Genomic DNA, 25,390 nt, shown 5'->3' with positions numbered 1-25,390 from the left:
TAAGGACTATCTTATTTATAAGAAACAGGGAGTTCCAGAGAAGCCCTCCAGTGCTGAGTTAGAGACAAAGGCTCCAGGCTGCTGCCAGCAGTGGGGTTGCCAGCAGAGTTGTTCTCCCAGACAAGTGGCTTGTATCGCTCTCCTCCTTCTCCGTGTTACACAGGTCCTTCTGGCAGCATTCGTATGTCAGCTTGGTCTCCCCTAAGGCACTGGAAATGTAGTCCCACTCGCAGTCTTCCATCCTCCAACACTGGTAGTAATGTCTTCCTACCTCTGTGGGGGAGACATGCAACCATAAGCAAGCAAGTGGGTAAAGCTCTGTAGCTGCCTCAGAACCCTCAGGTCTACTTCTCGGAACTTATCCTGTGGAAGAGAAGACCTCGGGGCAATAACGTGCCTCCCAGTTGGGTTGTCAAGGGAAGCAATGAAGCAAATGATAATACAGCTCTGAGGGGAACTTTGCCATAAAACCAAAGTCTCATCAGAGTCAGTACAGTTGTGTGCGTATGGGAGACAACAGGCAATCATACTGATGTTTTAGAGATTTACCAAGATTTTCAAACATATGCCCCCTGTGATTCAGATCTCACTTCTAGAATTTACTCTATGAAGTTACTTCTAAAAGGGGAGAAGATATGTGCTCAAGAATGGGCCCTATAGTAATATCTTAACATCAAGAAACTAAAAGACAAAAAGACAAATAGTCCATTAATAAAAATCATTTGAAGAAATTATGGTAGAGTTACATACAATGGAAGTCTATGCAGATAAGGCCTGTGCATGCTGATGTGGAAAGAGTCTGAGTTTAAAAAAAAATGCAGAAAAATAGATAAATTGAACTTCATCAAAATTAAAAACTTCTTTGCTTCAAAGGACACTATCAAAAAATAAATGAAAAGACAGCCAACCCTGATGGCCCAGCAGTTAAAGTTCAGCATGCTTTGCTTCAGTGGCCCAGGTTCAGTTCCCAGGCACAGAACCTCAGCACTCATCTGTCAGTTGCCATGCTGTGGCAATGGCTCATATAGAAGTACCAGAAGAACTTACAACTATACACAACTATGTACTGGGGTTTAAGGTAGGGAGAGGAGAAGAAAAAAGGAGGAAGATTGGCAACAGATATTAGCTTAGGGCAAATCTTCCCCTGCAAGAAAAAAAAAATAAAAACACAATGCACGAAAAGGGAGAAAATGCTTGCAAATCATAAATCTGATAAGAGTCTAGTATCCAGAATATATAACACACTCTTACAACTCAACAATAAAAAGACAACCTAATTGAAAAATGTGACACAACAGTTAAGTGCGCATGTTCTGCTTTGGCAGCCTGGGGTTTGCTGGTTCAGTTCCTGGGTGCGGACATGGCACCGCTTGGCACACCATGCTGTGGTAGGCATCCCACATATAAAGTAGAGGAAAATGGGCACGGATGTTGGCTCAGGGCCAGTATCCCTCAACAAAAAGAGGACTGGCAGCAGTTAGCTCAGGGCTAATCTTCCTCAAAAACGAAACAAAACAAAAACAAACAAACCAAAAAAAACCCCAAAAATAAAATAAAATAAAATAAAATAAAATAAAAAATGGGCAAACAATGTTGATATTTCTCCAAAGAAGATATACAAATGGCCAATAAGTGCACAAAAAGATGCTCAATATCATTAGTCATTAGGAGAATACAAATCACAATGAAGATTATTTCATACCCACTAGGATGGCTATAATCAAGAAACTGGAAAATAACAAGTGTTGGCAAGGATATGGAGAAACTGGAACCCTCATTCATTGCTGGTGTGAAGGTAAAATGGTGCAGATACTTTGGAAAAGTCTGGCAGTTCCTCACAAAATTTGAAAATGCACTCCTGGAACATTTGGAACTGGTGACAAGAGGGGAGCACACTGCTGGGCCTCATAAGGCAACTCTTACATAAGGTCATCTCTCCAAGATCAAGAGATATAGCTGACCCACCCCGTACATAGATATTAGCACAGAAAAAGGGGCAAAATTAGGAGACAAAGGAAGATGTTCCAAGTCAGGGAATAGGACTAAACCTCAGAAAAAGAAATAAATGAAAGTGAGATAAACAATCTACCTGACAAAGAATACAAACTAATAGTCATAAGGATGCTCATTGATCTTGGGAGAAGAATGGATGAACTCAGAACATCAACAAAGAACTGGAAAATATAAAAAAAGAATCAATCAGAAGTGAAGAATACAATACTGGAAATGAAAAATTCACTAGAGGGACTCAATAGTCAAGTAGATGATACAGAAGAATGGATCAGCAAGCTGGAAAAAAGACTAGAGAAATCACCCAAGCTGAACAGATAAAAGAAAAAAGAATTACAAAGAATGAGAATAGTCTAAGGGACCTCTGGGACAACATCAAAGGGACTAACATTTGTATTATAGGTATCCCAGAAGGAGAAGAGAGAGACAATGGGGCAGAGAATCTATTCTCTGATTCTATCTAGCTGAAAACTTTCCTAACCTAAGGAAGGAAACAGACAGGAAGCACAGAGAGTACCAAACAAGATAAACCCAAAGAGGCCCAAACCAAGACACATTATAATTAAAATGTGCAAATTTAAAGATAAAGAGAGAATCCTAAAAGCCACAAGAGAAAGGCAATAAGTTACATACAAAGGAAACCCCATATGGCTATCAGCTGATTTCTTAGCAGAAACCTTACAGCCTAGAAGGGAGTGGCATGATATATTTAAAGTGTTGAAAGGAAAAAACCTACAGCTGAGAATTCTCTAACCAGCAAGGTTATCATTCAGAATGGAAGGAGAGAGAAAGAGCTTCCAAGACAAGCAAAACTAAAGGAGTTTATCACCAAGAAATCAGTCTTACAAGAAATGCTAAAGAGTCTTATTTAAATGGAAAAGGGAAGACCACAAATAGGGATAAGAAAATAATATATATATAAAACAATAAAATCACTGGTAAAAGCAAAAATACAGTAAAGGTAGCAGGTCAACCACCTATGAAGATAATATGAAGGTCAAAAGACAAAAGTACTAAAATTAGAGCTTTTAGCAAGAGGTCAAACTAAAGAGACCATCAACTTAATATAGATTGCTATATACATAGGTTATTATAGATGAAGCTCATGGTAATCACAAACCAGAAACCTATAATAAATACACAAAAAATTAAGAGAAAGAAAACCAAACATAATACTAAATAAGGCTATCAAACCACAAGGGAAGAGAGCAAGAAAAGAAGAAAGGAATGGAGAGGAAGTACTAAAACACCCAGAAAAAAGTAACAAAATGGCATTAAGAACATTCACATCAATTGCTATGTTAAATATGTCAATGGACTAAGTGCTCCAGCCAAATGCCATAGGGTGGCCAATTGGATAAGAAAACAAGACCCATATATATGCTGCATACAAGAGACACACTGCAGACCTAAAGACACTCACAAACTGAAAGTGAAGGGATGGAAGAAGATACTCCATGCAAATGTCAAAGAAAAGAAAGCTGGGGTAGCAATACTTACATCAGACAAAATAGAATTTAAAACAAAAACTGTAACAAGTGACAAAGAAGGGCACTACATACTGATAAAGGGAACAATCCAACAAGAGGATATAATAATTGTAAATATCTATGTGCCCAACATAGGAGCACCTAAATATATAAAGCAATTATTAACAGACATAAAAGGAGAAATAGACAGTAACACAATGGTAGTAGGGGACTTTAACACTCCACTAACACCAATGGATAGATCATCCAAACAGAAGAGCAAAATGGAAACACTGGCCTTAAATGATACATGAGACCAGATGGACTTAGTAGATATATATAGAACATTCCATCCAAAAACAACAAAATACACATTCTTTTCAAATGCACATGGAACATTCTCCAGGATAGATCACATATTAGGCCACAAAACAAGTCTCAATAAATTTAAGATCGAAAAGTAAATTTAAGAAGATCAGATCCTTTCTGACCACAGTGGTATAGAACCAGAAATCAACTACAGGAAGAAAATCAGAAAAGCCCCAAATATGTGGAGACTAAACAAAACGGTACTGAACAATGACTGAGTCAACAAAGAAATTAAAGGAGAAAGCAAAAAATACCTGGAGACAAATGAAAATGAAAATATGACATGCCAAAATTTATGGGATAGAGCAAAAGCAGTTCTAAGAGGGAAGTTTATAGCAATACAGGCCTACCTCAAGAAAAATCTCAAATAAACAATCTAAGAGTGCACGTAAAGGAACTGGAAAAAGAAGAACAAACAAAGCCCCAAATCAGTAGAAGGAAGGAAATAATAAAAATCGGAGCAGAAATAAATGAAAAAGAGACATTAAACATTTTTTAAAAATGGTAAGTGCATTCGTTTTCTCTGGAAAGATTCCCAAGTAATTTAACAGTGTCACCTTCTCAGAGGACTATTCTCCATTTATACATTTCTGCATGGATTGAGATTTTTTAAAAAGCCATCAGATACATTTATTTTTAAAATATTTTAAACTTCATTTAAAAGTCACTGGACTAGGGCCCAGCCCAGTGGCAGAGTGGTTAAGTTTGCACCCTCCACTTCGGCAGCCTGGGGTTCACAGGTTTGGATCCTGGGTGTGGACCTACACACCACTCATGAAGCCATGCTGTGGCAGGTGTCACACACAGAACTCAGAAGAAGATTGGCACAGATGTTAGCTCAGGGACAATCTTCCTCAAGCAAAAAGAGGAAGATCGGCAATAGATATAAGGTCAGAACCAATCTTCCTCACTCAAAAAAAGAAAAAAAATCATTGGACTAATTAGTAACACAGGAAAAGTTTCCAAAAGAACATGCCATTATGACCCCAGTTTTTGCACACACAGGAAAATAAAGGCCCAAAACATATATGCCAAGTATCTTATAGTTATTTTTTAATATTTAGAAAAATTATATTAAGTTAAAAAGAAAATGTTAGTTGAGAGAGAGGAGTTATGGTAGATTTTCCCTCTAAAAATAACTATCCATGTGCCAAGATTGCATGCTAGACGCTGGAGGTTTAAAAATAGAGAAGGTATGACGTCTCAATAATCACTCTAAATGTAAACGGATTGAACTCCCCAATCAAAAGACACAGAGTGGCAGGATGGATCAAAGAACAAGATCCAACAATATGCTGCCTCCAGGAAACACACCTCAGCCCCAAAGACAAACACAGACTCAGAGTGAAGGGATGGAGAACAATACTCCAAGCTAATAATGAACAAAAGAAAGCAGGTGTCGCTATACTAATATCAGACAAGGTAGATTTCAAAGCAAAACAGATAAAGAAAGACAAAGAGGGACAGTATATAATGATAAAAGGGACTCTCCACCAAGAAGACATAACACTTATAAATATATACGCACCCAACACAGGAGCACCAAAATTTGTAAAGCAACTCTTAATAGATCTAAAAGAAGACATCAACAACAATACAATAATAGTAGGGGACCTCAACACACCATTAACACCAATGGACAGAACATCCAGACAGAAAATCAACAAGGAAATAATAGAATTAAATGAAAAATTAGACCAGATGGACTTAATAGATATATATAGAACACTTCATCCAAAAACAGCAGGTTACACATTCTTCTCAAGTGCACATGGAACATTCTCAAGGATTGACCATATTTTGGGAACCAAAGCAAACATCAATAAATACAAGAGAGTTGAAATAATATCAAGCATCTTTTCTGATCATAACGCTATTAAACTAGAAATCAACTACAAGAAAAAAGCAGAGAAAGGTGCAAAAATGTGGAGACTAAACAACACGCTTCTCAACAAACAATGGATCATTGAAGAAATTAAAGAAGAAATCAAATATTATCTGGAGACAAATGAAAATGAGAACACGACATACCAAATCATTTGGGATGCAGCAAAAGCAGTCCTAAGAGGGAAATTCATCGCAATACAGGCTCACCTCACTAAACAAGAAAAAGCTCACGTAAGCAACCTCAAACGACACCTAACAGAACTAGAAAAAGAAGAACAAACAAGGCCCAGAGTCAGTAGAAGGAGGGAAATAATAAAAATAAGAGCAGAAATAAACGATATTGAAACAAAAAAGACAATAGAAAGGATCAATGAAACAAAGAGTTGGTTCTTCGAAAGAATTAACAAAATTGACAAACCCCTAGCCAGACTCACCAAGAAAAGAAGAGAGAAATCGCAAATTAATAAAATCAGGAATGACAGAGGAGAAATCACAACAGATACCAATGAAATACAAGAGATCATAAGAGAATACTATGAAAAACTATATGCCAACAAATTGAACAACCTGGAAGAAATGGACAAATTCCTAGACTCCTACAATCTCCCCAAACTGAATCAGGAAGAAATGGAGAATCTGAATAGACCAATCACAAGTAAGGAAATAGAAACGGTAATCAAAAACCTCCCCAAAAACAAGAGTCCAGGACCAGACGGCTTCTCTGGAGAATTCTACCAAACATTCAAAGAAGACTTAATACCTATTCTCCTCAAACTGTTCCAGAAAATTGAGAAAGATGGAGAACTCCCTAACACATTCTATGAAGCCAACATCACTCTGATCCCCAAACCTGACAAGGACAACACAAAGAAGGAGAACTACAGGCCGATATCACTGATGAACATAGATGCAAAAATCCTCAACAAAATTTTGGCAAACCGATTACAGCAATACATCAAAAAGATTATACACCATGATCAAGTGGGATTTATACCAGGGACACAGGGATGGTTCAACATCCGCAAGTCAATCAACGTGATACACTACATTAACAAAATGAAAACCAAAAACCACATGATCATCTCAATAGATGCAGAGAAAGCATTCGACAAGATCCAACACCCATTTATGATAAAAACCCTCAGTAAAATGGGTATAGAAGGAAAGTACCTCAACATAATAAAGGCCATATATGATAGACCCACAGCCAACATCATACTCAATGGACAAAAGCTGAAAGCCATCCCTCTGAGGACAGGAACAAGACAAGGGTGCCCACTTTCACCACTCCTATTCAACATAGTTCTGGAGGTGCTGGCCAGAGCAATTCGGCAGGAAAAAGAAATAAAAGGAATCCAAATAGGTAACGAAGAAGTAAAACTCTCGTTGTTTGCAGACGACATGATCTTATACATAGAAAACCCCAAAGAATCCACAGAAAAACTATTAGAAATAATCAACAACTACAGCAAAGTAGCAGGGTATAAAATTAACGTGCATAAATCAGTAGCATTTCTATACACTAACAATAAACTAACAGAAAAAGAACTCAAGAACTCTATCCCATTCACAATAGCAACGAAAAGAATAAAATACCTTGGGATAAACTTAACCAAGGAAGTGAAGGATCTATACAATGAAAACTACAAGACTCTCTTGAAAGAAATAGGCGATGACATAAAGAGATGGAAAGACATCCCTTGCACATGGATCGGAAGAATAAACATAGTTAAAATGTCCATACTACCTAAAGCAATATACAGATTCAATGCTATCCCAATCAGAATCCCAAGAACATTCTTCACAGAAATTGAACAAACAATCCTAAAATTCATATGGGGCAACAATAGACCGCGAATTGCTAAAGCAATCCTGAGCAAGAAAAACAAAGCCGGCGGAATCACAATCCCCGATTTCAAAACATACTACAAAGCTACAGTGATCAAAACAGCATGGTACTGGTACAAAAACAGGTCCACAGATCAATGGAACAGAATTGAAAGCCCAGAGATAAAACCACACATCTATGGACAGCTAATCTTCGACAAAGGAGCAGAGGGCCTACAATGGAGAAAAGAAAGTCTCTTCAACAAATGGTGCTGGGAAAACTGGACAGCCACATGCAAAAGATTGAAAATTGACCATTCTTTTTCTCCACACACCAAAATAAACTCAAAATGGATCAAAGACCTAAAGATTAGGCCTGAGACAATAAGTCTTTTGGAAGAGAATATAGGCAGTACACTCTTTGACATCAGTTTCAAAAGAATCTTTTCAGACACTGTAACTCCTCAGTTGAGGGAAACAATAGAAAGAATAAACAAATGGGACTTCATCAGACTAAAGAGCTTCTTCAAGGCAAGGGAAAACAGGATTGAAACAAAAAAACAGCTCACTAATTGGGAAAAAATATTTACAAGCCACTTATCCGACAAAGGGTTAATCTCCATAATATACAAAGAACTCACACTGCTTAACAACAAAAAAACAAACAACCCGATCAAAAAATGGGCAGAGGACATGAACAGACATTTCTCAAAAGAAGATATGAATATGGCCAATAGACACATGAAAAGATGTTCATCATCGCTAATCATCAGGGAAATGCAAATCAAAACTACACTAAGATATCACCTTACCCCCGTTAGATTGGCAAAAACATCCAAAACCAAGAACGACAAATGTTGGAGGGGTTGTGGAGAAAGAGGAACCCTCATACACTGTTGGTGGGAATGCAAACTGGTACAGCCACTATGGAAAACAGTATGGAGATTTCTCAAAAAGTTAAAAATAGAAATACCCTATGACCCAGCCATCCCATTACTGGGTATCTATCCTAAGAACCTGATATCAGATATCTCAAGAGTCCGTTGCACCCCTATGTTCATTGCAGCATTATTTACAATAGCCAAGACGTGGAACCAGCCTACATGCCCAGAAACTAATGATTGGATAAAGAAGATGTGGTATATATACACAATGGAATACTACTCAGCCATAAAAAAAGACGAAATTGGCCCATTCACAACAATGTGGATGGACCTCGAGGGTATTATGTTAAGCGAAATAAGTCAGTCAGAGAAAGACGAACTCTATATGACTCCACTCATAGGTGGAAATTAGTATATTGAGAAGGAGATCTGATTGGTGGTTACCAGGGAAAAGGGGGGGTGGGGGGAGGGTACGGAGGGGGAAGTGGTGTACCCACAACATGACTAACAAAAATGTACAACTGAAATCTCACAAGGTTGTAATCTATCATAACATTAATAAAAAAAAAAAAAAAAAAAAAAAAAAAAAAAAAAAAAAAAAATAGAGAAGGTATGGTCCTTACCCTGGAATGATTTTCTTATTTTCTGTGCTGGAAAGAGAAAAATACAGATGCCTATTTTCTTATTTAAGGTTTATAACTAATTTATTCAATTTCATGTATAGCTTGGAACAGAACTTGTAAGTTCCTAACTGCAGGTTTACCCCTCCCACCCACTTCGAGGGGATAGGTGTTTGCACTGGGTTTTACCGAAGTTCAGTCCAGTGGCAGAGGTCAGAGAGAGTGTTCCCATGGCTCTACTTCCTTGGTCATGAGTATTTCAGTGGATGCTTCTCCTACTGTACAGAGGAATGCTGGGGAATAGGACGAGTTCCTGCTTCGTGTAATGCTAACTAATCAGACATTGGAATCAGGAAGGCATTAAAGCTACCAGAATTTTAATTATGGAAGCCTAACCGCTTGGGGAGAGCAGAGAGTAATTTATTAATAATTGCTTCTAATTAGTCACTTACTCTGTGTCCTGCAGTGAGCCAAGCGCTCTACCTGAATCATCTTATTTGCATATCAACCGTATGATGGTGAGCGTCCCATCAAGGCTGCTCTCAGAACCCCCCAAACAGTCGCTGGAATGTTGGAGCTTCTCTCTCTGCTTGGCACATCCTCCCCACTCTCTCTGAAGGTTTGGCTTGAGTCTACCTTGACCAAGCAACAGTCCCCAACTGTCCTAGGCAGCCGTAAGTGTGCCCCTTATCCAGAGGGCCATGACAGCAATGATCGCTTGGCACTGTCATCAGAGGCTTCTGCCAGATTCTAGGTACATGCTGTGTACTTCCAGGACCTGGCCAGCACGCCAGTAAATAGTGGCTGAATTAACACATACCCCCTGTCTCTCTTCCAGGTGTAATCTGCCCAGCACTATCACATCCATTTTCTCCTCTAACTGCTCCACTGGCTCCAAGAGATGGCTATTCCCATTCAACAACCAGGCGGAAAATGTGGCCAGAGTAGTTAAATGATTTCTCTGAGGCAGTGCCTGGCCCCTGACTCATGATTATGACAGTGTGCCCTGCCTCTCCCAGGCGAGGTTCATCAGAGCTGGAGGGGGACTGAGATGCTCTGTTAATATCTGCCTGACTGTAAGGTCAGAGTGTCTGTATTTTAAAAACTGCTGTTTTCACATGTCTAGCTGAAGTTTCGGGACTTATATTCATGAGAATAAGAAAAATATTTAAAATTCATATTTCCTTTTTAAAAAATAGATTTTATTCACCAGTGTGGAACATTTCCTACAAGTGATGAGTCTACACGGATTCATCATCATCCCCCAAAGCCCATGGTTTACACTGGGGTTCACTCTAGGTGTTGAACATTTTATGGGGTTTCACACATGTATGCACCATTACAACCTCACACAGAGGAGTTTCACTGCCCTAAAAGCCTGTGCCCCGTCTACGCATCCCTCCTCCCTCAGCCCCTGGAACCACTGACCTTCTTACTGTCTCCATAGCTGTGCCTTTTCCACAGTGTCATATAGTTGGAATGATACAGTATGCAGCCTTTTCAGACTGGTTCCTTTCACTTAGTAATAGGTATTCAAGGTTCCCCTGTCTTTTCATGGCTTGATAGCTCATTTCCTTTTAGTCCATTGTCGATGTTCCACAGTTTATCCATCCGTTCACCTACTGAAGGACGTCTTGGTTGCTTCCAAGTTTTGGCAGTTATGAATAAAGCTGCTGTAAACATCTGGGTGGTTTTTGTGTGGACATAAGTTTTCAACTCATTTGGATAAATACCAAGGAGCATGATCACTGGATGTATGGTTAGAGTGTGTTCAGTTTTTTAAGAAACTGCCAAACTGCACCGTTTTGCGTTCCCACCAGCAGTGAATGAGAACTCTTGTTGCTTTGCATCCTTGTCAGCATTTGGTGGTGTCGGTGTTTTGGATTTTGGTCATTCTAATAGGGGTGTCTTCTTGTTTGCATTAATCGTTTTTAAAACTTAATAATTCCTTATAAGATGAATAAGTAAGTTCTGGGGACGTAATGTACAGCTTGGTGACTATAGCTAAAAATGCTGTACTGTATACTTAAATTTGCTGAGAGAGTAGATCTCAAGTGTTCCTATCACATTAAAAAAGGTAACTATGTGAGGTGATGGAGATGTTAATTAGAGTGATTATGGTAATCAGTTCAGAATGTATGTGTATCAAATCATCATGCTATACTCTTTAAATAGATACACTTTTTATTAGTCAATTATACTTCAATAAAGTTGGAACAAATTAAAATAAAAGTTTAATAATTCTGATGGAAACAATGGGATTTGAGAGCCGGAAAAAAAGATTTTGGCTCTAGTCTCCTTCCGTCTTTCCCTCTCCCCATCGCTGCCATCCAACACAGACACTTCATAAATAAAAACAGGCAGAAAGAACCTACTGGTGGCAGGACAGAGCCCAGAGCGCAGAGCTCCTAATTGCTCATCTAATACTTCTTCAACACGTGTTATCACCTCTATTCTCTCATTTGGAAACTATACTTTTTGTAGTGGGGGTCCAAGAGACGCAGATGAGCAAGGTTAGGAACCAGGGTTCTGTGCTCGCATGTAATTGGTGCTCAAATATTTGTGGAGAGCGTGACAACATTCTCTCTGGAGCCTCACTACACTTTCTACATTAACAACACATTAATGTGGTCCTCTAGTTGTGGCAGAGGAACTGTCCCCACAGGATCAAGGATCTCAAACGTAGGGCTTGGAATTTTAGCTGCATTCTAGGAATTTATATCAAATTATCAGACACTACTATTTTTTAGACAGGATAACTCTAGTTTGTCCTTACTTATTGAGGGATTTCTCCTTTCTGGGGAAATTAACCTTCTCCTCCTTTCGCTCAGGTTGTTTGGAGCCTGTGGGTCTCCCAAGCCTTTATGCACTTGCCTGTATGTTCAGCATTCGTTTGTTGATATGGGAGAGCTTGTGGGAGAGGGTACTAGAGTGAAATATCTTCAAGGGTGTTCTTAGTTTTATCTGCTAGAGCTGTAAGTCTGGGGTTTTACCACATCCACTGAGGAGGTCCTGAAACAGCCTCGCTCACCAGCATCATTCCCACACATGGATTCCATCCAGAGCCACTCCCAGCAAGACGAGGGCAAGGCTTCGCTGGTTTCTCTCCTCTGTCCACCATTTCCTAAATCCTATTTTAATGGGATTTATGGAGATGGAGATTCCACAGTCTAACCAATTTGGAAAAAGCAGATCCGACAGAACATGACGATGTTAGCGTGTCCCCCCCACCCCCAGGCCATGAGCGCCGGGAACCTGCTGTTGCCTCTCCCAGGAACGCCTTTCCCTCCAGGCCCCTTCCTTCCTGCTTGCCCTTTGACCTCAGCTCGAGTCCCCTCAGGATTCTGTCTGCATTGAGTACCCCCGGGATAAGACACAGGTATAAATGAAGTCCTTTGTGATAGCTGAACAGGCTTCTGTCATCATCATAATCGCCTCCTTTCTTCATCCCTGCCTCCCAGCCACAAGCTCAGGTGCTCAGAAGTCTGCGAGGGAGCCAGCGCAGCTGGAGCGAGCACAAGCATTGGAATTAGACGGATTCCCACGTAAGACCCTGAGTTGGTTACTTGACCTTAGTCTCTTGCTTAATCTGAACCTCAAGTTTCCTCATTTATCAAACGAGAATAAAAGATTACCCTAAATTGTAGGTGGGAAGTGTGAAGTTAAAAATGCATGGCGAATGCTTAGTGCCACATGCAACCAGTGCTATGAAATGGTAGCTCTGACTTATTAACTACAAGTCCACTGAGAATGAGAGGGTCATGCATCTTTTCCCAGACTCTCACCATCCCGTTAAACTTAGAGGGGAGGCAAGGGGGAGGCTCTTACCGGCTTTGACCAAGATACATGCGTCGAAATTATATGAACAAGTCATGTTGATATCGCAGGATATAACTGGATTGATACATGAGTAGCACTCCAGGCTGTGACCTAGAATCAGCAAGAACGCCCGTCAGGACCTGCTAGACAGCACTGACTCGCCCTCCCGGCAGCGGAGGAAAGCCCACCATCTCCATGAGCAGGGGACAGGAGCCTGTACTGCACAGCATGTGGCCGTTCCCACATACATCGACAGCAGATACATTTTCCAAGCTCAAACTACAGTTCCTGTGGTATTTTTTGGGCCCCAGTGCAAGTGCAAGGGTAACTGCCATATTTCAAAAAGCTTTCTCCTACCTTCACCTGGAAGTGATTAATCTGCAATGTAATGATGCATGAAAAGGAAACTATCAAGAGGATAATCTAACAGAATCCTATCAATGCCTTCCCAGCAATGAATATTCTCTATTAAATCATATTCTCATGGGCCAGTGATCAGTGTTTGGCAGTGCCCATCTCTGTGAAAAGGCATTTCCAAAGGCAAAATGCACACAGTCTCATTACAGGTCGTGATTAATAGACGAACCCTTGAGACATCAGTCCAAAATCCTACCCTGCAGACAAAGGACAAGGCAGACGCCCGGAGAGGTGCAGTGACTCTCCCAAAGACACCCACAGCGCTGCAAACACAGAGCCGGAGTCAGCCCCTCCCTGGGGACAGGGCTCGGTTGGCCCCTGCCTCTTCTCCTCCTGCCAGCATTTGCCATGTCTGCGTGAGAGGGGAGCCAGAATAAGAAGGGACAAAGAGGCAAATTCTACAGCCTCGTCCCTGCTCCAGATGTGTGTACACATGCGTGAGAGGAGAGCACGGAAGAGGGGGTGCTGTTCCAGCCTGGCTGTCTGTGAGGCCCTTTGGAAAGGTTGCCACAGGAGTGCATTTTCTCCTGGCTGGAGCCGGAGCTCATTTGGCGTCTTGACAAATCTTTAGACAGAGGAACCAAAGGTCGCGTCTTGAACTTCTGTGGGGCAGAAACAGCCATAGCTCGCAGGTTCATTCAGTGTCCCCATATCTGTGCATCTCTGTGCTAGGCTTTCAGTCTTCATAGACTTGTTACAGGAGGTAGGCTCATGGTCTCCATCCCCATTTTTCAAGAGAAAACTAAGATGAAGACATTAACTAACTTGTCCAAAGTCACAGAACTACTAAGGGAGGGAGCTTGGATGGCAACCCAGGCTGCCAGTTCTGAAACCCAAGCTTGGCTTAACCATGGCGTTCTTCCAATCGTCCCGAATGGGAAAGAGAAGGAAACAGCACCAGTTGTGTGGGGATCCAGGTCAGGGGCAAGCAAGAAGTCAGCAGTGACTGTTGTTTTTCTAGCTACTAAGCCAGGGTGGAGGGGATCTGCTTCACACTCTGACTCTCTGAGGAAGGGCTGAAGTGCACCCGAGACTGGTCACAGAACAGCTGATGAACCCAAACTCAAGCCTGCTCCATAAACAGATGCAGACCGCCAGGAATTGAGTAGAAACAGGCTACACTAATGGCAGGAAACTCTCTGGGTCGAAGCACTGAGACAGCAAAGCCGCGTCATAACATAGGTGACCCACATTTCAGCCGACTGGCCAGAATGAGCAGAGATGGGGCAGGCGGGGAGCCCACTTTCTCTTTTTTCTCGGAAAGGGAGAGGGTATTCAAATGTGTCCTTGGTCTAGTTTCTTCCTTCCAGTTTCCTCAACTGTAAAATGGGCACAATAGCACTGACCCCTCCTGCGATGGCTGGAAGGATTAAATAAGGTGGGGTTTCCCTAGCACATAATAAGCATTCAATTACGTGGCAGCTACTAATGCAGAAGACGTGCTCCACATGGCAGCTATCTTTTTTATTGCTCATTGCTTTGCTCCTTCCTTTTGTCTCCCCACAAAATAAAAATTCATAGCACCAACATGACACAGGCAGAAAATGACACTTGGCCCTTAGGATGGAGCAAGCAAGTCACATGGGTGCTCGTGTTCTGCAGAGGTGACACTCAGGAACACACAGCTCCCTCGGGGGCCAGGAGGAGCCCAGGGAAGGAGTTAAGAGCAGACACCAGGGGCGGGCTGTCTGGGTTCAGATTCCAACTGGACCACTTCTGTGTGATATTTGACAAGTTATTTAATTTCTTTGGGTCTTGGTCTCATCATTTGCAACATGGTAATAAAAAAAGAGTACCTACTCCTTAGGGTTGATGTGAGGATTAGATAAGTAAATACACGTGAGACGCTTAGGATGGCGATCGGCGCATAAAAGCTGTAAGCACCAGCTTCTGCCGCTTCGCCTGTGGTCATCAGCATCCTTGTCAGCACAATGGAGAGCCCCAGGCAGAAGTACTGAGCTCAGCACTCTACAGACGGCATTCAGGGAGAGTCCAGCAGCTTATGGTGAGTGAGGTGAAACTCAAGCTGCTGAGTGTGCCCTCCTCACCCTGAAAAGCAGCTCTTTGACCCAGGATGGGCTGTAACTCAGGAAGGAGCTGTCAGCTAACTGCACCTGTAACACTGGAAGCACAGAGCCAAAGCCAGGCCTGAGGCATCAGCTCAGTCTTCCTGAGGCCTGAAAAAAAGGAAGTTTGTGGGCGAGGTGGCCTAGATGGTCCCGATCCACAGCCCTCTGGCCCACTCACCTGAACGGCAAAGGACAGCCAGGATGAGCAGGAGCCCGAGCAGGACGAACCTTCCTTTGCTTCCCATTGTGATTGTCACAGAGCCTGGAAGGAGGGACACAAAGGGTCTTCAGGAACCAAGAAACTGCTGCTGGGTGTCTCAGAAACCGGGAGCGGGGAGGCCAGGAGGCTTCAGGAAACACGGAGACAGAGACAGCAGGCCAAGAAAGCATGACACCTACCAGGCTAGAACCCAGGGTCACGAACCCAGGGGTGCTCTCAGGTGGGGCAGTGCCTGGGCCCCTCCTGCCCTGAGACCTCAGCTTACTGAAGAGATGCTGCCAGTCCCCGTGAGAAGGCAGCTGTGGGACATCCAGGCAGCTGGGCCCTGAGGCAACTGTGCCCGGGCAGCCCCAGCTCTCACCCACAGTCGCCATGTGCCCTGGATTAAATCAGTCCCTCCAAGCTTGGGCTCACTCCTGTGCAGTGGAGACAGCACCGTCTTCCCCAGGAATGTTCTGCAGCCAAATGAGAACATAAGAAAAGGACTTCCTACAGCCGCTACTACTCCTACTCTGCTGGCCCCACCCCAAGCTGCTGGCTGAGCAGGCCTCGAGGGCCACGTCACCAAGTGTGTCAGACAAAGGGGTGACTCTGGGGGCACTGGCGTGCACTCAGCAGCAGAACAGGAGGCAAAGGCTTAGCGGGCCCGGAAGCTCAGGCTTCCCCTTAGCAAGTGTGATGAGGACACCTCCTTGTTCACTCTGCGGAGGTAAAGAGGGGTCCAGGCAACTTTGATGACCAGTTCCCACTGCATTAATGCCTCGATGTGTAGCAGTGAGCATCAGGGGAGAAGAGGGGGAGGCTGAAGCGCCTCCAGCCTCCTTTCACCTGCTAAGGAAGCCAAGGCACAGGGAGGTTTGGGGTTTTTTTTTAACTCGACATTTTAGTTATCCCTTTTTTTTTTTTTTTTTTTAAGGTATGCTTTTTGGTGAGGAAGATTGGCCCTGAGCTAACATCTGTTGCCAATCTTCTTTTTTTTTTTTTGCTCCCCAAGGCCCCAGTACATAGTTGTATTATTCTAATTGTAGGTCCTTCTAGTTCTTCTTTGTGGGATGCCACCACAGCGTGGCTTGATGAGTGGTGCCATGTCCGCACCCAGGACCCGAAACTGTGAACCCTGGGCTGCCGAAGCGGAGCACACAAACTTAACCACTTGGCCACAGGGAGACCCCCGTGGAGGTTTTTACTCACCTAAGTCCAAACCATGAGCAGAAGATCTAAGAAGTCTGCTACCTGGCCCGCCGCCCCCTGTCCCTGAATCCATTCTGAAGCAAGGAGGCAAGAGCTCCTCCAAACCAAGATGCTCCACATACTATTCTCCCGAGCCCCACGGGCCAGGACCCCTGCCTGGCAGACAGATGGGGCTCTTGGTGGGTGGGCCTCACCCTCCTCTAGGTTAGGAATGTCCTATTTCATCTTTGAAGGTCATCTGCTGCTCAGGAACTGGCTGATGAAGGTCAGGGAGGGTTGAGAAGTAGAAAGGGCAGGGTCAAGCATTGCCCACAGGAGAAAGCCTGGAGTGACTCACGCCTGGGGGAAAAGACGGTGACTTTCTGACAAGCGGGACCCAGGAAGGAAAGGCCTAGCCTTGCTGCAGTTGAGTAACCCCCACTTCCAGCTGGCTTCTTCTGAACAGACAGCCTACCAATGTCCCTGTGTCTGTGTTAACCCTCCTGGGGGGTTAGCTGCCACAGACACCCTGCAAGGAGAGGACGGGCCACTGCTCAAGGCAGTGACTAAGAGCGTGGACCCTGGAGGGGCGAAGACTTGGTGTAGGTGTGGCTCTGCCTCGGCAGCTGCTCCTCATCGTCTCACCTGTGACAAAGGCAGGTGCACAGGTGCTTCCTCACTTTCTCACCTGTGACAAAGGCAGGTGCACAGGTGCTTCCTGGCACTGTGGGAATCAGGTGAGGTAAAACGAGTGTGTGCTGGACAGTCTGTCATGGGAAAGTGGTGGATGTTACCCCTTCCTACCTCACTCTGGCCCCCTCGCCCGGCCACACACAGACTCCTGCCCTAAATCAGACAGGCTTGTCTACCCTCTGGGTTTGAGCACCTGACTCTCCAGGGAACTTTCTTCTTGTTCCCTAACTCTGAGAGATTGAGAACTGAGGTCTCTGTACCCTGGTAGATCAGGAAGAGGCCCCGGGCCCTCCTGCTGGCACTCTGAGCACCCTGCGACACCCTCTGCCTGGAGCCAGACGAGTGAAGGGAAGGGACTGACAGCTGTCTCCACAGGCAGCGTGAGCCAGGCCCCAGCCTGGCAGCCTGCTTGGTTCCTTTCGCCCAGAGGTTTCTGGGAAGAAAGGATGATTTACACACTCAAGTTAGACAGGGCCTGGGTCTGAGAGCTGCTGCAAGTGGAAAGGGAGAGGCAGGCCCTGATCTGAGGCCCCCACACAGGAGGCAGGCAGCTCCCAGCACTCCTCACTTTTTGCCATATTTTCCCCAAATATTCTATAATGAACCAAACCTCTTTTTATAATCAGAAATATCAGGAAAAATCCATACATTACATTAGTAGTCATCTATCCTCTATCTTTTGGCAAATCTGTTTTAGAATTTGAAAAGAAACAAACTGAAACTCATGGTTTGAAACTCTTCCTCCTGGTCTAAAACACCCTCCATTTTAAACACACAAATGACACTGGAAGTCAAGGGTAGACCAGACGGTGGACAAATCAAAGGGACTGCCACGACTTTTCCAATCCACTCACACCAAACACTCACATGCAAGGTCACCAGAAGGCCCCCACTCTAACTGTTCTCTAAACATATCAGGGCTCACTGACACTGTGGATTTAATTATTGGAAACAGCCCAAAGTCATTCTGAAAAAGGTCCACAGAGCAAGATGGGCGAGCCTACTGGAAAATGCTGGAGCTTGTATAACAGCCCAAAGTCAGCCTTAGGAAAGACAGACAGATTTCCTTGGGTGGCTCTGCAGTTGACTCTGAAGGGAATTCCTTTAGAGGTGCTCCTTATAGGCTTTTCATCACAGAAATAAGTAAACAGTCAAGGATTTATAAGCATTTTAAAAGAGTGAAAACTTGGCAACATACATCTCCAACAAGAAGGTAAGTAAATTTTGGTACAATTCCATGGTGGGGAATGATGTAGCCATGAAGAATAACAGACACGGAAGGCTGTTAACAATGGATTAAGAAAAAGCCAATTTAAAAGTAGCTATAATTTTATTAATTTTTCTTAAAAAAATACATGTACATACATACACACATACAAAAAATGCTTAGAGTACTGTATCAACATTTCTGAACATTCTGGAACATGTGGTTAACAGAATGGTAGAATTATGAGCAGCTTATTTATGCTTAAATATATGTTCTTTACTTTCTTTCTTTCTTTCTTTCTTGTTTTTGCTGAGGAAGAGTGGCTCTGAGCTAACATCTGTTGCCAATCTTTCTCTTTTTTTGCTTGAAGAAGGTTAGCCCTGAGCTAACATCTGTGCCAATCTTCCTCTATTTTGTATGTGCATTGCCACCATAGTATGACTGATGAGTGGTGTAGGTCTGCTTCTGGGATCCGAACCTGCAAACCCAGGCCACTGAAGCGGAGCACATGAACTTAATCACTAGGCCATGGGCCAGCCCCCTTAAATATATTTTCGTAACAATGAACATTTTTATAGAAAGAGCTCTCAACATGACAGAAGACTATTTTAATGTATTTAAGTATCATTTCACTTGCAGTTTCTTAACTTTTTATTTTTCTACTACTCAACCTGATTAGATATAAAAAATACACACCACCTCTCAAAATTGGCTACTTTGAGGTAAAAGATGTTTCATGTATGTATATTCTCCTAAGTCTGTCTGAAAATAGTTATTTTAGTCCCACCCTGCATTTGTAAAAACGAGGCTGGGGAGATTTTCTAGTGGTCCTGAGAGAGACCTGTGTTCTAATGCCCCTTTGCAGTCAATTTATATAACCTTAAAACAGTCAACATTTTACTTTGATTCCTAATTTGTGCAATGGTAATAATGTTATAGAATGATAAAACATAAAAATAAGATCTGAGGGTTTAAAGTTCACTATCGACTACAACGTTACGTGGCAGTTTAAGGAAAAGCAAGCAGACAAAGGCACACACAGTCCAGGGTACTCTGTCCTGGGCTCACTCCCAACTGGGAAATAATATCTTTACTTCTGGGTGCCAGATTTATGAATTTCTTCCAGTTATCATGATGGCAAAATAAACAGTTGTAGAAGCTGGGAGAAATGGTTGAAGAAACCAGGGCTATTCTATTTGAAAAAGTATAGTCAGAGACAGTTACTGTCTTCACATATGGTAAGGGCCACTGGGGCAGGAAGGAAGAGGTTATTCTGTGTAATCTCCAAAGACGGCATGAGAGTCAAGGAGGGAGGCGTTCTTGGCTCCCTAAAGTGTGTCCCCTCTCCCCGCCATGTGCCAGGCACTGTGCAAAGCGCCAGCACCTCTGGAATGCAAGTCGCCTTGTGAAATGTGCAAATCGCCCCATCACTTGGAAATGTTCAGAGAGGAGACAGCACAGACGAGAGATGTTGAGAAAGAGTCCTGCAGTGGGCAGCAGGGGGTTAAAACAAAAGCCCTCTGAAGCCCTGAAGACTCCTGTTCTACCATTAAACCAACCTGACAATTACACATTCCTTGCCATCCGCCTGAGATGTAAGGGGAGGTTAAAAAGCCACAAGGTGATTTAGAAATACAGGCATCCCCAATCAAGTTCTTGAAAATGTTTTGAGGAACAAATTTATAGACAGTGCGAGCCTGGATTTCATGATTCTAGGTAGGAAACAAAGACATGTTACTGTCCACCCACAAACCGCAACCAGTCCCCCAAACATCTATCTACCCCTCTCTACCTGTCTAGCTAGCTAGCTAAATAAGCCAAAAAAATCTGAACATAAAGCATTTAACATACCAATTATTTCATGACATAACTTAAATAAACTTAAGGAATTCACTGGTGGGCATGTTTCTATTTCAGAATAGCTTCAGCCTCAATGCCTACCCCCAGCCATCTCCACAAGCACCATGTGTGAACTGCCGCAGGCAGGGGCCGTGCTGGGCGCGGGGCTGCCAACTGCTGAGCCAGGCGAGGTCCCCTCGGAAGAGCCTCACAATCTAGTGAGGTGGACACCAACTAGTGCTAAAGACTGGAAAGACAGGACTGGCTCTTAAGCTTCAGTGGACATCAGAGTCACTGGAGAGCTGCTAAACACAGAGCAGTGGGCCCCACCCCAGACGTTCTGATGCAGCAGGTCTGAGGTAGGGCCCGAGAATCTGTGTGTGTAACCAGGCCCACACTGAGAAGCACGGATCAGGGGGACCTGGGACAGGGCAGAGGCTCCTTTAGAAGGCTTGGAAATGTTTCTCCCAACAGGGCTGTAAAGCAGCTGTTAGTTCTGATGAAATAATTAGAGGCCTCTTTTCCTTTTAGGGGCCCATTTAGTTACACTGGGACCATAGTCCCTGAATGCCAGCCATGAGGCTGGCCCTTGTTTCTGCATCCACTTCCACTTAGTGAGCAAATACTATGGCTAGTTGTTATGCCAGGTGCTTCTGACACGTCACCTGTATTTCATCTTCATACCATGCTGTAAAGTAAATGTAATCTCTGCCTCCATTTATCAGAAGAGGAAACTGAGGGATGAGGAGCAGCTGCGGTAGGAAGAATAAGGGCCACCTCTTTTCTTTAAGGATGCCCATGTCCTAATCCCAGGTGCTGTGAGTACAGGCAACCGTACATGGCGAGTGACTCTGTAGATGAGGTTAAGGGTACAGAGACTATTCTGCGTTACCCAGTGGGCCCGATGTATTCACACAGGGGCTTGCAGAGGAAGAGGAAGGCAGCAGAGTCTGTGACAGAGACGCACAGAGTGAGATGGACTTGGCCCACCATGCTGATTTTGAAGACACAGGAAGGGGGTCGCAGCCGAGGCATACAGGTGCCCTCTCAAAGCCAAGAATGGTCCTCAACTGACACTGAGGAAATGGGACCTCAGTCCTCCCATCACAAGGATCGTGTTTTGCCAAAAACCTGAATGAGCAAGGAAAGGGATTCTCCCACGAGCCTCCAGCAAGGAGGACAGCCCGGCTGCCGCCTTGATTTGACCCCTGAGGCCACGTCAGACTGCTGACCAACGGAACTGTAGGATCAATAAAGTTCTCGTGTCAAGTCGTTCAGTTGGTGGCGACCTGTTTCAGCAGCAATAGAAAACTAGTATGTGCGCCAGTGTCGGAACTGGGACGCGGCAGAGCAGCGTTTAAACCCGGGGCTCAGCTCTTAGTCACAGCTAACCGCTCTGGCAGACAGGCTTCTTGTGAGTTCAGCTTCTGAAATAAGTGAGTTAAGCTGAGGCTACCAGAGAAGAGATTTTATGCCAGCAGGATTTCCACGAGATTTACAGATGCCCGGGAGGATAGCTCCTGCTCGTGGGAGCCTGGGGCCTTAGAGGCTGCTGAACTTTAAAGCTAGAAGTGTCCTCAAAATTAAAACCAATGTTCCCATTTTATAGGAGGTTAATGGAGGGCCCAGGGGATGAAGTTACCTGTCCCAAGGCAACAGGTCACTTGCAGAGCCTCACTGGGTGGATCTTGCTTTCATTCACCAGGGGCGGGTAACTCACAAGTACCTTAACGTTACCCTGTGGCTAGGGGTGTCCAGGACCTGGACTTCTGCCTTCTTATCACCTTGGACGCACATGGCTGCCTAGACACACTGAGCTGCCTAGACAGAGATCAGTCACTGAGTTCAGAGAAGTAATTACATCAGCAGGGAGAGACAAACAGAAAGACATCATCATAATGAACAGCCCCTCCCAGCCACCTTGAGGTCCTGCTGCCAGAGACAATCTCCCAGAACTCTCTAAACCACATAGGTCTGCAGCTTCCTCTACAGGGCCTTCTCTGCATTTTGTTCCAGGACACCAGGTCCCTAGCTCACCAAAGAGGGCCTCTCCTCAAAGAGCCTACTCACGGCCCTGCCCTCTGAGGTTACACACTTATTGGTTTAACAAAGATATTTCACAAAGACATGGGGCATCGGTAAAAACATCCTCCCCTTAGAAAGCCTCCAGCAGCTCTGGGCTTGGCTGGGCTTGTGAGAGTCCAGCTGAGGTTCTTCAAGAGCTGGCTCAAAATTTTTAATGCACTTCTTTTCAAGAGCTCGTCCCTGCTGTCCAAGATGAATTCCATTACACCCCTGTTCTCCTCACCCTCAAATCCCTTTCACTTGGGCTTTTATCTTCCAAGCCACTCAGCATGATGCAATGCTTTCCTTACAGCAAGGTTCAACAGTTTCTTGTTTCTGCTCTGAAAATACAGACACCTCAAGCTTCAGGCATATTTGGTCCACAGTGGGGCAACTCCCTACCTGCCTTGGGGTGATATATTTCCCACCAGAGTAAAGAACCACATTTGGGGAAATTTTGCCACCTTCCTCAATCAACATTCTGAGCTCTGTGTGCCTTCCCTGGAGAACTGGGAGTAAGTTGCCGTGGGGTCACCAGGGTGCCCGAAATATTAACAGCCACCATTTGTTCTCCAAATATCAGGAGGCAAATGGAGCCCTTTCCATGAATTATCTCATGTAGTCCTAACACCCGATGAAGTCAGGCCTACTATTTCACCAAGAAAATGAGGTTAAATAGCTTGTTCCCGACTACCCAGCCAGTAAACAGCAGAGCCAAGAGTCACAGCCTGGTCTGACGCCAAAGTCCCAGCCCTGGACCGCTACATTGGGTCACATGAACTTGACAAGACAACGTGAATTTGGCACTTCTCTTCAAGCACGCCAAGCTTCAAACTGTGCTTATTCTAGGTAGATCCCAGGGCAAAGTCACCCACAGACACATCACCAATACACACATTAAGCTAGATAAGGTAGGGCAAGGTGGTAGGAAAGAGACGTTTCCCTGACAATTGAACACACAGTAATCTTTGGGTCACCTCTCCTGTGTTTGCAGTCTCTCCCTCCTTTTCAAAAAGGGTCTGTCATCACAAGCTAACTTTATATGGTGTGGGTTGTGTCTCTGAGTTTGTCAAAACTACGGGCTGCTTTGTTTAGAATGAAGGAGAATTATGCAGCTGAGAGAGGTGCACAGCCAGGTCTCAGGTGCGGCCCCTGACCTCTTTAGCAAAGTCACCACCAAGTAAGAGCATGATTTTTAAAAGGATCAGCTGATCACAGCAGGATGCTCTTTCAAAATGGACATGGGGTACTACAGGAAGGAAGGAAAGTGCTGGTCAGGAGGAAAACCCTAGGAGCCTCTGAGTTAGAGCCTTCTGGTGGTGCACTGGGTCCATTCACTGCTTCACAAACGGACTGCGAGGGCGGAGAGGAGACCCCAGTCTCAGAAGTCACACAATACTGCAGGTGAGTCACAGAGCAGTTCTGCTCACTGTGGGTTCCCACTACCAGATGTCGATGAAAATAATCCATAACCAGTCTATAAATGAAAACTTGGGAGAGTTTATTCTGAGCTAAAAACTGAGGACCATGGCCCGGGGCCTTTCTTCCCGAAGGAAGAAAGAGCACCAAAGAAGTGGGGTGCACAGAGTGGTTATATACCCCCAAACAGGATGTTTCACATATGATTGAAATGTCCCTTTTACAATAGTCACAAGACTGCTCTGTTGACACGGCGATTGATGGACACAGCAGGGAGGTCTGCTGTCTCAGTGGACACAGCAGGGTGGCAGGTCTGTTGTCTCTGAGCTGGGTGGTCAAAGGTGAGTGCAGCAGTCAGTTCCTAGCCTAAGGAAAGATGCTTATCCCTAAGGAAATGCTAATGTGGGTGGAAGTTGCACCTTTATCTTCAGGTCATTTGTTCTTGCCATAGTAAATGTTTTAAAGCAGATATACAATGTGTGCTCAACGGCCACAGTCACGCCCTTTTGGGAAAACAAAGTCAGGCCGAATTAGGTTTACACCAAATGGCTTCCTCATATACTCCAATATATCCTATTGCTTGCCATTTCTATTTGTCAAGGAGAAGCCATTTCCCTGAGGCTGCTCGTGTCAGAGAAAGAGGAAATGGAGTCTGTTACCTGGCACACTTCCAGGTGCCTGCAGAGCCTCCTTCTCCTTGAACAGCACAAACCACAAGGTAAGGTTTCTTCAAAAGTCAGCTGTCAGACTTGGGGAAGAGTGCGGCCCCTCCAGCCCAAGAAGACAAAACTTCACACCAAAATTGGACACAAAATGTCAAAGTTCCAACCAGGCCCTGCTTTTTAAAGTTCATAATTTAGACCTCTAGGAAAAAGACAGATGTCCTGACGATGGTGCCGAGGCCTGCGGCGCTCAGAGAAGTTGCACCTGGAATTTGAATGCTGCTCTCTCCCTGGACCAGCAGGATGCAGCACACGCCAAGCTGTCCCCTGATGCTGGGCAGGAGCAGCCCACATCACCGAGGTCACCACGAGGGTGAATGAGTGACACACTGACAGCCACTCTGTGTTTCATTGTCAGTACAGTATTCAATGAATTACATGAGATACTTGGCATTTTATACTAAAATAGGCTTTGCGAGCGATGACTGCCCCGCTGTAGACACGTCAGGGCTCTGAGCAGATTAAGGTAGGGGAGGCTAAGATGGGATGTCCGGGCTGCTAGGCGTATTAAATGCATTTTCAGTTTAGGATATTTTCAGTTACGGTGATTTATCAGAGGTAACCACATGGTAAGTCAAGGAGGTCCAGGTTCCTGAGGGAACGGAGGGCGCGGCCTGCGGAATTCGGGGTGTTTGGGAGGAGCGGCGCTCCCCGTTTCTCCGTCGGAAACCAGGGCAGTGGCGCA

General features: G+C 44.2%; 1 protein-coding gene across 1 annotated transcript; it reads right to left on the bottom strand.

Annotated features, from left to right (window-relative positions):
- On the bottom strand, window positions 1-22,350 carry CD59 (CD59 molecule (CD59 blood group)). The gene is made up of 4 exons (XM_023653832.2): window positions 22,143-22,350; window positions 15,550-15,633; window positions 12,895-12,996; window positions 1-273 (listed from the first exon to the last, which is right to left on the bottom strand). Exons 2-4 carry the CDS (start codon window positions 15,614-15,616, stop codon window positions 59-61), a joined length of 384 nt encoding a protein of 127 aa, XP_023509600.1. The 5' UTR covers window positions 15,617-15,633; window positions 22,143-22,350; the 3' UTR covers window positions 1-58.
- Window positions 22,351-25,390: the final 3,040 nt, after the last annotated feature.

Source organism: Equus caballus, chromosome 12 (assembly GCF_041296265.1).
Source record: "Equus caballus isolate H_3958 breed thoroughbred chromosome 12, TB-T2T, whole genome shotgun sequence".
Lineage (NCBI taxonomy): Eukaryota > Metazoa > Chordata > Mammalia > Perissodactyla > Equidae > Equus > Equus caballus.
This window is presented reverse-complemented; position numbering and strand designations above follow the sequence as displayed.

What these genes read in the sequence shown, in the direction of transcription:
- CD59 (XM_023653832.2), bottom strand. Translation starts at nt 15,616, where the DNA reads ATGGGAAGCAAAGGAAGGTTCGTCCTGCTCGGGCTCCTGCTCATCCTG. An exon ending in GGCTGTCCTTTGCCGTTCAG is followed by an intron (nt 12,997 to 15,549) that starts GTGAGTGGGCCA and finishes TGCTGATTCTAG; the next exon opens with GTCACAGCCTGGAGTGCTAC. An exon ending in ATGTATCTTGGTCAAAGCCG is followed by an intron (nt 274 to 12,894) that starts GTAAGAGCCTCC and finishes TCTCCCCCACAG; the next exon opens with AGGTAGGAAGACATTACTAC.